General features: G+C 36.3%; 1 protein-coding gene across 4 annotated transcripts in view; it reads left to right on the top strand.

Annotated features, from left to right (window-relative positions):
* The window catches only part of TAF2 (TATA-box binding protein associated factor 2), a 90,545-nt gene that overhangs the window by 6,473 nt on the left and 69,692 nt on the right, over positions 1-14,380 (top strand). For 3 of the 4 annotated variants that reach the window (XM_074201467.1, XM_074201465.1, XM_074201468.1), the window contains exons 3-6: positions 438-598; positions 4,091-4,209; positions 5,762-5,903; positions 11,085-11,316. In XM_074201467.1, the coding sequence (XP_074057568.1) occupies positions 438-598; positions 4,091-4,209; positions 5,762-5,903; positions 11,085-11,316 (654 nt within the window). The remainder of the gene's footprint in view (positions 1-437; positions 599-4,090; positions 4,210-5,761; positions 5,904-11,084; positions 11,317-14,380) is intronic. The other variant, XM_074201466.1, reaches the window with a different exon arrangement.

The following is a 14,380-nucleotide window of genomic DNA, read 5'->3' as shown; positions in this document are numbered from 1 at the left end:
TCCTCCATTTTACTAGAGAAATTGATTATTTTTGGAGTCAAATTTTAAAAGACTTTATACTTATCCCATATTGCTTGATTAGATTTAGACCAGTATTCTCACCAGTCAAAATCTTTTTGGAACATGATTCTTTTATAGAATTTTAATTAGTACTCCTAGCTTTGTATCATCTGCAGATTTGATAATCATATCATTATTTTTATTGATTGAAGTCATTTTTCTTGAGCATTTCCTTAATAAACTTTTACTGAAGATTAGAATTGACCTTAATTTATTTTGTCTACTGAGGTTAATAGTAAGATTCTCATTTTCTCTTCCTCTTTCCCCCCTCTGAAAAATGTATTCATTGATAGATGTGTGGACATTTATAGAAATTAATGATGTTTTAAAAAAATAAATCTTCAAAACAATGAACTAAAATTAATTTTTTTTCACAGGGATTTGTGGAACTTACAATATTTCCCACAGTGGCAAACTTGAATAGAATTAAGTTGAACAGCAAACAATGCAGAATTTACAGAGTAAGAGTCAACGATTTGGAAGCAGCTTTTATTTATAATGACCCAACATTGGAAGTTTGTCACCATGAATCAAAGCAGTAAGTAATTTATAAAATCTAGAGATGGCAAAAGCTTGTTACTCTTGAATAACACTAATCTTTTCAATGAAAAGTTTTTCTTGTTTCATTAGTTGTCTGTATTCCTCAGTAATATTTTTACAATTTTTTTTTTTACATATCTTTCCTGAGAACATTCTTTTCCTGTATGGTTCAAAGGGCATTCTGCTACTTTTGCTCACTGTGTATTCTTCTGGTTAGAATTCTGACTCTGCTCTTTACTACTTTGACCTTGAACAAGTCACTTTTAACTTTCTGGGTATTAGTTTCCTTGAGGTAAAGAGTTTCTAAATGATTTGCATGCTGCCTTCAGGCATTAAATCCAATCACTGCCATTTTCAATAAATCAGCAAGCATTTATAAAGTGTCTGCCATGATGCTAGGCACTACAGATGCAATGATAAAAAGAAATTGTTCCCTATTATCAAGAATTTGTGTTCACTCTAATTTTTCAATCTATAGTGGGAGACAATGGATACATATATAAGAATGATTAGTGTGATTTTGAAGAAGAGGAACTAATGGAGTCAGGAAAGACCTTATAGAAGAGGTGGCATTGATCTAAATTTTGAAGGAAACTTAAGATTTTAAACTATGGAGGTGAGAAGGGAGGGCATTCCAGACCTGAGAACAGATTTGTACCAATGCTTAGAGATAGGAAGGAGAAGAACGTTGTGTGTGTGTGTGTGTGTGTGTGTGTGTGTGTGTGTGTGGAGTAGCCTGAAAGTTTGACTGTTTTACTAAACTGCAGTTTTTATAAAAAGGAGTAATAAATAATAAAACTGGAAGAGTTAGGACTAGGTTATGATAAATGCCACATGATTTGAAAGATAAATGTTAAGCAAAGTATTTTTATTTGATCCTGTGGACAATAGGGAACTACTAGAGTCAAGAGAGCTGGGGAATGACATAGTCAGACAAAACATCTGTATGAGAAATGTCTTTGGAAATTCTGCAGATTGGTTGTAGAAAGGAGTGATTTGAGGTTGGGTGACAGTTATGAGACTATAGCAGTTATAGAAGAGAAATGATGAGGGCCTGAATTGGGGTGGTACCACTGTAAGTGGACAGAATGGTTCAGTCAGGTATATTAGATATGTAAGTTGAGGGAAAGTGAGTTTTGGGTTCTGTATTTTTAAAAAGATTTCAGCAAATAGGAAAGTGATATCTAGGAAGTTTAACAGGTAGCATTTGTGGTCATTTTCCTTAATAAATTTATACTGTGAAAATATCACATGTAATCTTTTGAGATAACAGTTTTATTTTAGCAAGCTACTAGAATCTAGATAATGATTAGCAATGTTTTGTGATTAGCATTGTTTTGGGGCAGGTTAATTTTATTGAAGATGCTCACGTAATGATATCTGATTACACTTTTTACTTCTGAGATTATAAATTGCAATTTTTGCCTTGTGATAACTTTATATTTTATTTTTTCCACTCTAGTCTTTTGACTTTGTTTTAATATAACATGGAGGGTGTAGTATTTTTTAGAGCTGTTCGTTTTTGGTCCATTTTAAGGGAGTCTGTTTCTTGGGTTAGATATCTTTTTTTGTTAAGCTGTTAACCTCTTAATATTTTTCTCCTCTTTCTCTCTGTCCAATACTTTCCTCTAAAGCTCTCATTTATGTAATCATTTTAAACTTAAAAGCAAACAAAAAATCTTTGACTTCATTTCTCACCAAAGTCCTAATTGGTCTTGAGACCAAATTATATTTTTCTTTGAAGTTTTCTTTAAAGGTATTTTGTAGTTACTATCTGTTTTGGAATTTACATATGGGGCATTCCTAGATTCCAAACATCTCTTTATTTGTTTGTTTTCTCATTGCTTCCAGACTTAATATCCTGGATTGGCTTTTGTTAAGGCCAGATTGCCTACACTTATGTCTTTTTTGCTTTATTTGGTCCTGCCCTGTCTTATTTGGGGGTTCTGCCACTTCATTCTCTGGGTAATGAGTGCTCTGTTTTTCAAGAATCACAAAGGAGGGCTCAGGTGAGGGAACTTTGACTAGACCCTATGTAGTCTGATCAAAAATTGTGAGCCACAGTTTGCAGAAGAAGAAATTCAAGCTCTCAATAACCATATAAAAAAAGCCACTAATACTTCTCATCATTTACCACTCCAAATCACTAATAGTTAGAAGAATAGTTGTTGTCTTGGATTTTTCAAGTTCTAAACCATGGTTTGAGATAACATGGATACAAACTTGCCCCTGGCAAACAGACAGTTCCTGATCTTAGTCCCTATCAACTAGCTAGAAAGTTCAGCCGGTTTAGAACCCTTACACTATCTGCTTATCCTTATTTTCCTATCCTGGGTTAGAGGGGCTTGTTTTGTGCTTTGACTTGAGTCCAAGTTGGGGCAGGAATGATAGCAGCCCTCTTCTGTTCAGGAATCTGACTCCAAGTGTTCTTTTTTTTTTTTTTTTTTTTTTGGTTAGAGTGACAGTGCAGTGCTTCTAACTCTATAATCCTGACCCACTCCTGTTGTACAGTTGCTGCTCTAGTCACTTGCCTATGCATTGAATTTATTATCTTTGGCCGGATACATGACCTCTTGTGTTTTTCTTTAGATTTTTCAGGCACTCTTTATTCTGGCATGCTTAAGATTTTTTTGATGGAATAATTATGGTATCTTGAATTGTGCTGTTTCATCCTCCTCCATAATGTTGACTAGTCTCCTGAATTAAAGTAACACTGACCATAAAATCACTGGAGAGTGCAAACTATAGTATATTATTAGAATCCATGAAAATGACTGAATTAATCCTCAGATCTTCTAGAGTAAAATTTTTTGCTTTTTTTGTCTTTTAAAAATTTGAAAAAAATGTAAAACAATACCCTGTAATAAATATATATTATAGGGCAAAACAAATTCTCAGATGATCTTGTTTAAAAATATATGTCTCATTTTTCATCTTGAGACCATTAGCTCTAAGAAAATAGATAGTGTGCATCCTCATCAATCCTCTGAAATTGTGCTTGGTCATTACATTGATATGTATTAAGTCTTTAATACATTGTTACAATTGTATAAAAATTGTTCTTGCTCTGTTTATTTTGCATCAATTCATACAGTGTTTTTCAGCTTTCTCTGAAACTTTCCCCTTCATTCCATATAGTACAATAGTTTATCATTTCATAACATAATTTTATTCTCAAATTGAAGGATACTTTTTTTTTATTTTCTAGCTCTTTACCACTACAAAAGCATCAGCTGTATAATTTCTCTGTTACAAATGAACCCTTTGCCTCTTTCTTTGCATCCTCAGCACACTAAAACAATGCTTAATAAATGCTTCCTCATTCTTTGGTCAGCCATTCACTGATATAGAGATTTTCTTCCCTTTGAGTTCCTTAGATAAATAAAATCATAGACTCAATTCAAAGGCTATAATCAGGCTTGTCAATGACTAAAAATTCTTCATAATAGTTTTTATTATTTGTTATAAAGTTTGCCCTCTTACCTTACAGAAGAAATCTCAACTATTTTTCCAATGCTTATGCTGCTGCAGTTAGTGCTGTTGATCCTGATGCTGGAAATGGAGAACTTTGCATTAAAGTTCCATCAGAGCTTTGGAAACATGTTGATGGTAAAATATATCAAAATTTAAATAGTTAATGACATTAGGTTTAGAGTTATAAAGCTTTTTATAGGAAAGAATTATTTGAGAATTGTAAATTATTAAGTTAAAAGTACATACATGTATTTATGTGAGCATATGTATAGAAGGTACCAAGATATAATGGATTGAGATTTGATGTTGGAGTTAAAGTGACTTGGGTTCAAGTTCTGCTTTTGACCCATAGTAGCTGTGTAAACCTGGGAACCTTAATATACCTTCAGACAACTCTCCAGGCAAACTATTAAAAGCCTGTACATGCCAGAGACTGGGGAAGGCCCTAGAGATACAAATATAAAGAAGAGACAGTCCTTACGTTCAAGGATGTTACATGCCCAAGTATATACAGAAAAAACTCAAGGTAGTTAATGAAAGCAGTTTTAGCAGTTGGGGCTAGAATCTGGAAAGGGTTTTAGTAATAGGTGGTTTTTAAACTGAGCCTTAAAAGGAAAACATTCCAGGCCTGGGGCACAGCCAATGCAAAGGCAGAGAGATGAGATAGAGTTCTGTGTTATGACTGAAGAAAGGCTAGCTTGGTTGATTAAGAGTACTGGAATAGGGTGTGTAATGCAGGAGGTGACTGGGAGGAAAGCTTAGAACAAGGTTGTTTAAAATACAAAAGTAACATCTTATTCTAGTGGCACTAGAGAGCTACTACTAGCATTAATAAATTATGGGAATAACATGAACAAGTCTTCACTTGAGGAAAGTCACTGCAAGGTTAAAAGTAGACTAATGCTAATCTGCATTGGTAGTAAATATTTTTATCAGGAATGGGAAAAGTTTATTTTTTTTTCAAAAGTCATGGACACACAAACAAAAAAAGGAAAGACCACATAAATATAAGAGAACAAAAACGTTCTACATTTTTTTTGGCATTAAGTTTAGAGGGTCATTGTAGATTAGAATGCCTGCAATTTCAAAATCTTAGAGATGATACATTCAATAAATAATTACTGATTGCTTACAATGTACAGGGTCCAGATTAACACAACCAATTTCTCAGATGAAACCAGTGAAGTTAGATGACACAGCTACTTAATTGAAGAATCCATTCTAAAATGGACATCTTTTGGCAGTATATTACCTCAATCTTTAGCATTTTTATATCTTGAATGAAATTAGAACAGACATAATGATTACTCTTAAATTGATAAACATTGTGATGTAGTTGCAAATAGAGAGGTGATATTAGACCGGGGTGGGGGGATGGACCTGTATGTAAGCCCAGCCTTAAACTTGTACCAAATAAATGTTTGAAAAACTAATGAAAAAAGGAATGAAGTATTTATTTTTTGAAACTACAGTATATCTTTGGGTTTACTAGTGAATTCAACTCTTTGAGTGAATTAAATGCTTGTAATACAGTTTTGGCCTGAAGAAATGAATGAAAAATGTGACTTTCTTTTATATGAGTCAGACTGAGGGAATGAAAAAGCCTTTGCTTCCAAGTATAAAAATAATATGAAAATGATATGTACTTTATGTTCTAATTTGATCTTTTTTTTTTTTTTTGCTTTAGAGTTAAAGGTTCTAAAAGTACACATTAATTTTTCTTTGGATCAACCCAAAGGAGGCCTTCATTTTGTGGTACCAAATGTAGAAGGAAGCATGGCAGAGAGAGGTGCCCATGTTTTCTCTTGTGGATATCAGAATTCTACAAGGTCAGAATATTAATATTTACATATATTACTTAAGTAGGATCCTAGTAGAAAGTAGATTCTCATCATTCTTGGTAGTTAGATTCTTTCAAGACACTGATTTAATGAATACTGAACTGATACTCCCTGAGGAAATTCAGCATTAGTTTCCTGAGAGTTTCTGATTACTACATTTACCTTAGCACTTTACAAAGCAACTTCATGTACAGATAGGTGAATTTCTTCTTCTTTTTTCTTGATATTTGATGTTATTGATTCATTAACATTTTTGACAGTCAACAGACTAGAACTCATAATCGAATGAAGCTCATCTCACACATATTTTCTCTGTAAGACTAGAGAGCATTTTACTATGTCTTTAGGGGACATTTATAAAGCACAATCACCAATAAAAAAACCCACAAAAATGTGAAAAATTTGGTACTAAATAGATCATGAAATGGTCACTTGTTTACAGTGTGAGCTGAAATGAGAAGGCAGAGCTTTACCTTGTCTGCAAATATATTGCAAGTCTTGATTTTGGGGGTTACAAATTTTAGTGAGTAGATGAATTTATAAATATGGAGTCTAGGAATAAAGAGGATCAATTTCTAGTTTCTTAATTTAGTGAATAGCAGTAATATCAGTTCATCCTACTAACCTAGTTATGGTAACTAAGCAGATTAGTTTTTTCTTTAGAGTTCTTTTTTTTATTTATCTAAGGCAATGGGGTTAAGTGACTTGCCCAAGATCACATAGCTAGCCAATTATTAAGTGTCTGAGGCTGGATTTGACCCCAGATTCTCCTGACTCCAGGGCTGGTGCTTATTTTTTTTTAACTGAATAAACATTTATTTTCTGTCCCTCATAATCTCCCCCTCCAAAAAACCAACCAACCATTACAACAAATGGTTCTTGTCCTTCTTTATCCCAGAGGACCAAAATGACATCACTGTGTTAGAAATGAGTTAGAGTGTGTCTGACTGATTGATCAGACCAAGATGAACTTGGAATGTTTTACTGCAGATTGAGCAGAAATTGTCCATGTGAACATCTGGGGTGTTTTTACTCTAAACTTACATATCTCACATTAACTTTAAGCTGCTTCAATTCTGCCTTGCTCATAGAGTGCAGCCCCCTCTCTGATGAGGGCACGCCATGCTGGGTGGTCCTGTGCCAGTGTCTCCCATGCTGCATAATCAATTTCAGATTTCTCAAGAGAGACCTTCAGAGTGTTCCCCTGTATCACTTCTTTTGTGAGCGCTTGCCTTGTGTGAACTCTCCATAAAATAGTCTTTTTTGGTAAGCATGCGCCTGGATTTCAAACAGCATATCTGGCCCATCGTAGTTGCACTCTCTGTAGTAAAGCTTGAATACTTGGTGGTTTAGTTTGAGGAAAGGACCTCAGGGTCTGGTATCTTCTCCCATTAGGTGATCTTCAGAATCTTCTTACCACAATTTAAATGGAAGCAATTCAATTTCCTGATATGCTGCTAGTAGACTATTCAGGTTTTGCAGGCATGTAACAAAGAGGTCACCACAGGCTGTCAGGCTCTGTAGATCATCAGTTTGGTGGTCAGTCTAATACACACTTCCTTTTGGAGCCTTCCAAATACTGAGTTAGTTCTGGTAATGCACATGTCAATCTCATTATCAGTATTTATTTCCCTGGAAAGTATACTACCAAGATAAATGAATTTGATCACAGTACTCAAAACTTATCAATGATTTCACACATGGATGGTCTGGTGCTGGCCAATGGAGCATCTGTGTTCTCTTAGTGTTAATTGTTAGGCCAAAATTAGCACAACCAGCAGAGAATCAAGCCATACTTTGCTGTATGTCGGCTTCAGAGACTGCATTGAGTGCACAATCATCTTCAAATGGAAGATCATGCACCAACACTCCCTCCACTTTGGTCTTGACTCTTTTCAAGTTGAAGAATTTATCATCAGTGCAGAAGCTGACCCTGATGCCATGTTCATCCTCATTAAAGGTGTTTGATAACATGACTGAAAACATGCTAAAAAAAAACACAGGAGCAAGGACACAGCCTTGTTTCACTCCATTGATGACTGGGAAATCTCGAGAGCATCATTCACTATTCGGAACCCAGGCATGCATGCCATCATGAAATTGATAATAATGATGAGCTTCTCCAGGCAACAAAATTTTGACATAATTTTCCATAAAACATTATGACTGATGGTTTCAAAGGCCTTGGCCAGATCTACAAACATTGTATACAGACTTCTGTTCTGCTCCTGACATTTCCCCTGAAGTTGTTGGGCAGCAAACACCATATTGACTGTTCCTCAACCCTTTCTAATGCCACACTAGCTCTCAGGGAGGTGACCATCTTCCAGATTAAGAATCAGTCTATTGAGGACTCTGGCAAGAATCTTACCAGCACTGACTAAAAGAGAAATACCTCTGTGATTGTCACAGTACGATCTATTCCCTTTACCTTTATGGAGATGGACAATTGAGGCCTCCTTGAATTCCTGCATCGGAACCCCCCCCCCCCCCCCCTTGTAAATCTCAGCTGAAATAGAATTCAGCACCAGGTGTTTTGCCACATGAAGGGGCTTAAGGGTATTCAATACCACTTCTTCAGTTGGAACTTCAGCCAGCACTGGCATGACTTCATCTTATGGTGAAGGTCAGTGATTTACTTCTGCTTTGATTGATGATATGAAGAACACTATCGAAGTGTTTAGTCTTTCTCTCTAAGGTCTTGTCTCTATATCTAATTAATGTAGAACCATCACCACTTAGTAGTTGAGATGTACCATATGTCTTTGGCCCATAAATAGCCTTCTAGGCATCATAAAAACACTTTGGATTGTTATTAAGAGCATAAAACTGAATTTCATTTGCCTTCTTACCAAGCCAAGAATTCTGAATCTGTCTGAGCTTCACTTATACTTCACTTTTGATGTAATTGGATGAGCAAATGCACTGCTATACACCAGATCTCTGAAAGCTGCCCACTCCTTTTCTGTTCCACTCCTGCCAACTGTGTGTTGGCTCAACTTTCCCTCCAAGTTAGCAACAAACTGTTCCCACTCTGAGAGACTTTAATTCTTCTGGTAGTCATTTTGCCTTGGGTCCACTGGCTTAAGTTAGTGTGAATATTTAGCTGAGAGATGAGTCTATGATCAGTCCAGCCCTCTGCACTACACATTGCCTTTGTCATTTTCACATCAGTCTGTTAGATGCCATTGTTTACTACGAAGGTATGTCCAGGATGTTTTATTGCATTTAGGTAAATGGAAGATGGTGTTTGTGATGAGGTCATGAGATGTACAAATCTTCAGTAGTTGGTGACCATTGCTATACTGTTTCCAATTCCTCCCAAGGACTTCCTGCCATGTCTGGTAATCTGAGCCTACTCTAGTATTGAAGTCATCCAGAATTATAAGCTTGTCCTCTTTTGGTACATTGATAATAAGGGTGCCCAGGTCTTCATAAAATTTTTCTTTGACTTCATTAGTGTTCATCATGATGGGAGCATAGACACTGATGATGCTTTCCTGGAAGCGCAATCTCATTATCACGAGCTTGTCATTCACTCCTTTTGGTAGTCCTAGAACCATGTTGATTAGATTAGTTTTGATTACAAAACCCACCCCAGCTTCCTGGAGTTCCTTTCACTGTAGCCACTCCAGAAAAACAGGTCTCTAACTCCTACTTCAGTAAGCTGGCCTTTATTTGCCAGCCTTCTTTCACTCAGGGCTGCTAGTTGGATAGCATATCTGTTGAGTTCTCTCTCAGCAAGAGCTATTCATCTTTAGGATCTATTGGATCTTGTGTTGCCTATGCGTGCACACATTCCATGCACTGATGGTGAGTGGAATCTTCTTTGAAGTTTTTGTACATTTTTTTGTTTTGCAACCTCAGGGTGTGATCTCTGCCTGCTGCAGTAATCAAGCCAGGGTTGGGTAAGTAGAAAATTTTTAGGATGCTTTTTCTAGTCCCTTCCTCACACCAGAAGATGTGCAGTGTGATCCTTAAAAGGCTCCTCAGTCACCCAAGGGGCTACTGAATCTCACTGCTGCTTTCAGTGGGGAAACTACCCTATGACCCTGGGTCACCTCTGTGCAAGATTGTAACTACAGCTCCCAGTGCATCCGCACCTGCTGCTTCGTCCCTTAACCTATTGCTACAGGTCTTTGAGATAGGAAAGGTAAAGTGGTATGAGTAATGTGTGTAAATTGGATTTAAGTGAGGCAGAGTTGCACAAAGTCATCGACCTCATTCTCTCTACCAAAGTCATCATGATCCAATGACAAGACAGAGTCAAGACAACTGGTTATGACTAGATGCAGTGGATGACCTTGGCGTCTTTGATGGCTTAACCAAGATCCAAGCACTTCACAGCATCTATTTCAGCTGACTTCATGACTGTTGGAACGAATTGTTCTCATCTACCCATTCTACCTGTGGAAGACTCCAAATGCTTGGGGTAAACAGTCCCCAAATTTGCTGATAGGTTTGAGACCCCTCTGTTACCCTCAATTTGGTTTAGCACCTCTGCTAAAACAAGTCACTGAAGTGTGGCCACTGTGCATACTACAGCTTCTTGGAGCTACAGGAAAGAGTTAGGTGGCTCAATAGGACATCAGAGATGGAAAGCAGCCCTCACTCCAAAGGTTTAGTCTTCTTGAACATACCCTGTACCCCATGTAACAAATAAGCAAAGTCAAGTAGAACAAATATCTTTTTGACCATGTTCTAAATGTCTCATTCAACATATTTTGTCCATTACCTCAGATAACATTTTTTTATCATTGGTAATCTGGAATCATGTGTTGATCAATCAACCTATTTAGTTTCCATAGAGCAACAATATTTGAATACTAGGTTAAGTTGGAAATTCTAGTGATAAAGTGTTTCTAATATAAATTCTGATTATTTGGAAAAATGAACAGTTTAATCTCTTTATGATCAATTGAATTATTAATGTGCCCAGGAACTCTTTACTGTATTGTTTTTATAACTCCATTAATAAAATCATGGAAACAAGTTCCCTTTATCAGAATTAGGTGAGGTTGAACAAAGTAAGTGTTCTATCTGGAACTGAAGAAATAGCACTATTAATAAAAACTACTACAAAGCCTAATTATCTTGAGTTATTTAAAAATATTTTATGTATGTGTGTGCATACACACATTTATGTAAATATGCACAAATTTTTTTCAGATTTTGGTTTCCTTGTGTTGATTCATACTCTGAACTATGTACATGGAAATTAGAATATACAGTGGATGCTGCAATGGTTGCAGTTTCTAATGGAGATTTAGTTGAAACTGTTTATACCCATGATATGAGAAAGAAGACCTTCCATTACATGCTTCCTATTCCAACAGCAGCCTCAAATATTTCTCTAGCAATTGGACCTTTTGAAATCCTTGTGGATCCTTACATGCATGAGGTAATTATACTTTTATCTTTTCTTTATACTGTAGCTAATGTTTTTTTATAGGTGATGGAACATATTGAATATCAAGTTTATTTAAAATTTTAGTTCATCTAGAGAGAAAGCAGAGTATTGTAATAGAAGGGATATAGAAGTTAGATTCAGAAAACCTATATTTGAGACCTGGCTCTTATACTTAACTATATTTATTGTAGTTTTAATACAAATTTATATTAATATGTTTGATTTTCTTATCATACAGTTTTCCCACTGTCTCTTCTTCATACTCTTATTTCCTCTACCACACATTATTTTCTCAGGTCATTACCTCTGTTCTGACTTGATTTTTTTATTTCCCTCTCCAGTCTCAATTATAGTAGCTATCTATTTTAACTCTATGCTGTCTCATTGTCCTGAATTCCTTGTTCCCCCGTCTTATTGCTACTTTTCTCTTGCAAAACTTTAGCTCTCGATTACTTCCACCATCTCCTCTTTCTGTTCCTATTCACAAATAGTTTAATGAAGCTGGAGGAAGTCTCACAATCATGCTGACTGGGTACATTACCGATTCATGTTTTCAGTGTTACTATAGCAAGACAGTCCTTACATTCTTCCCTCATTGATTCCCTGTTTTGCTTTCTACAGAAACTATTTCAATCTTCCTCCCACCCTTTTCAAACATCCCATGTTTCCTCTTTCCACTTCATCACTTTCTCAGTTGAAGATATTGTCTTTCTACCATGAAAATTGAAGGCATTTAATCTGAACTTCCAATTCATCCATTTTCTTCATCTCCCAGCCCTTTGACATCATCTTCCACTCTCCTCCTTTCCTTCCATTCTCTGACAAAGAGGTGACCTCTAGATGTGCATCTGATTCCATCTCCTCTGGTCCTCTACAGAATGTGACATTCTCAGTTATCCACCTCCCACCCCTCATCTTCAACTTCTCCCTATGAACTGGTTCTTTGTTTTTTTTTTTCTTTAAACAGATTGTTTTAGGGCTAGTGTGCTCTTGGTAAAACATCCCTGACTTCCACCACTTCATTGACTTCCTCCCCAAATGCAACCTGATTGACCTCAGATTCTTTTGTGCAGCTTCCTAACTTGAGGGCATAAAAGGTCCTGTTCTTTTCTAGTAAGTGCCTCTCAGACTTGGTGGGTGCCTGAGACCATGAGACCATGTCATACTCTGATGACATGCTGACCAGACATGCATATATATGTGTGTTTGTGTGTGTGTGTGTGTATATGTATGTGTAGTTCTTTCTTCTTTTTCTCAGCTAAATTTAAAAAAAACTGTCATTGTTCACTGACTCTACTTTCTTTCCTTTCACCCCCTAATTGGCCTTTTGTAGTCTAGCTTCTGTTGTAATTACTCAATTTAAACTTTTCTTTCTAAAATTACCAGTGATGCCAAATCTGATGATCTTTTCTCGGTTCTCATCCTTTTCAACTTATCTTTTGCATTGAATACTGTTGACCTGTATCCTTTGACCTCTCTGGGTTTTTAATGACACTGATGTCTCCTGATTTCCTTCCTACCTGTCTCGTTGATCATTTTCTTTTTTTTCTTTTTTGCCTTTTAACATTTTATTTGTTTTCCAATTATATACAGTAGTAATATGTACCTATCATTTTTGTAAGGTTTTGAATTTTACAATTTCCCCCCCTTCCTTTCACCCCCCCCCACAGAATGCTGTCTGCTATACATTGATATAAATTGAAATGTGTTATAAGAGTAAACATACCCCCCCCCCCCCCAAGAAGATGAGAAACCTCAAGAATAGAGAGAGAGAGGAAAAAAATTATACTTCTATGTTCAGATTTCAATGGCTCTGTCTCTGGGGTGAGTTGCTTTCTTTATCATAAGTCCACCAGAGAAGTTGCTTCAATATTTTTCCCACAGTTGTTATTTCTAGCTGTAGTTCCACTCTATTTCTCCCCACTCTCATTTAGTCTATTCTCTCTCTCCTTTCATACTGGCCCTGTTCAAAAGTTTATTGTATCTGGGTACCCTCTCCCTTAATCTTCCCTCTCTTCTGTCACCTATTCCCCCCCTCCCCATTTCCCCCTTATCCCATCCCTTTCTTCTTATTTTTCTCTAGGTTAAGATAAATTTCTTCACCCTATTAAGTATGTATGTTATTTCCTCTCTGAGCCATTTCTGATGAAAATGAAGGCTCACTCATTCCCCCCCTTGCCTTCCCCCCTTTCCACTCCACTGATAAAGCTTTTTCTTGGCTCTTATGTGAAATTTCTTAGCTTCTTCTTCATCTCCTTTCCCTTCCTCTCAGTACTTTCCTTTATCACCCATTGACTCCATCTTTTTACTATATTATACCATTATATTCCACTCCTTCCTATGTCCTGTCAATATATATGCTCCTAACAGCCCTTATAAATGAGAAAGTTCATATGCGTTATCAGTATTTTCTTCCCATGTAGGAATACAAACAGTTCAATATCATTAAGTTCTTCACAGTTAGTCCTTCTCTTCCACTCCTTCTATGGTTCACCAGAGTCCTGTACTTGGAGATCAAACTTTCTGTTTAGCTCTGGTTGTTTCAGTAGGAAAGTTTGAGAGTCCCCTGTTTCATTGAAGGTCCATCTTTTCCCCTGAAAGAGGATGTTCAGTTTTGCTGAGTAGTTGATTCTCAGTTGTAAACCATGATGTTTTGCCTTCTGCAATATGATATTCCAATCCCTACGAGCCCTTAATGTAGATTTTGCCAGATCCTGTGTAATACTGACTATGGAGCCTTAGTTGAATTGTTTGTTTCTGGCAGCTTTTAGAATTTTCTCTTTGATTTGGAAGTTTTGGAATTTGGCTATATAATATTCCTGAAAGATTTTCTTTTGGGAGTCTCTTTTAGGAGGTGACCAGTGAATTTTCTTCATTTCTATTTTACCCTCTGCTTCTAGGATCTCAGGGAAATTATGCTGTATTATTTCTTGAAAAATGAAATCTAGGCTCTTTTCCTGATCGTGACTTTCAGATAGCCCAATAATTTTAAAATTATTTCTTCTGGATCTGTTTTTGAGGTCGGTTGTTTTTCTAGTGAGATTTTTAACATTTT

Source organism: Macrotis lagotis, chromosome X (genome assembly GCF_037893015.1).
Source record: "Macrotis lagotis isolate mMagLag1 chromosome X, bilby.v1.9.chrom.fasta, whole genome shotgun sequence".
Taxonomy (NCBI): Eukaryota; Metazoa; Chordata; class Mammalia; order Peramelemorphia; family Peramelidae; genus Macrotis; species Macrotis lagotis.
This window is presented reverse-complemented; position numbering and strand designations above follow the sequence as displayed.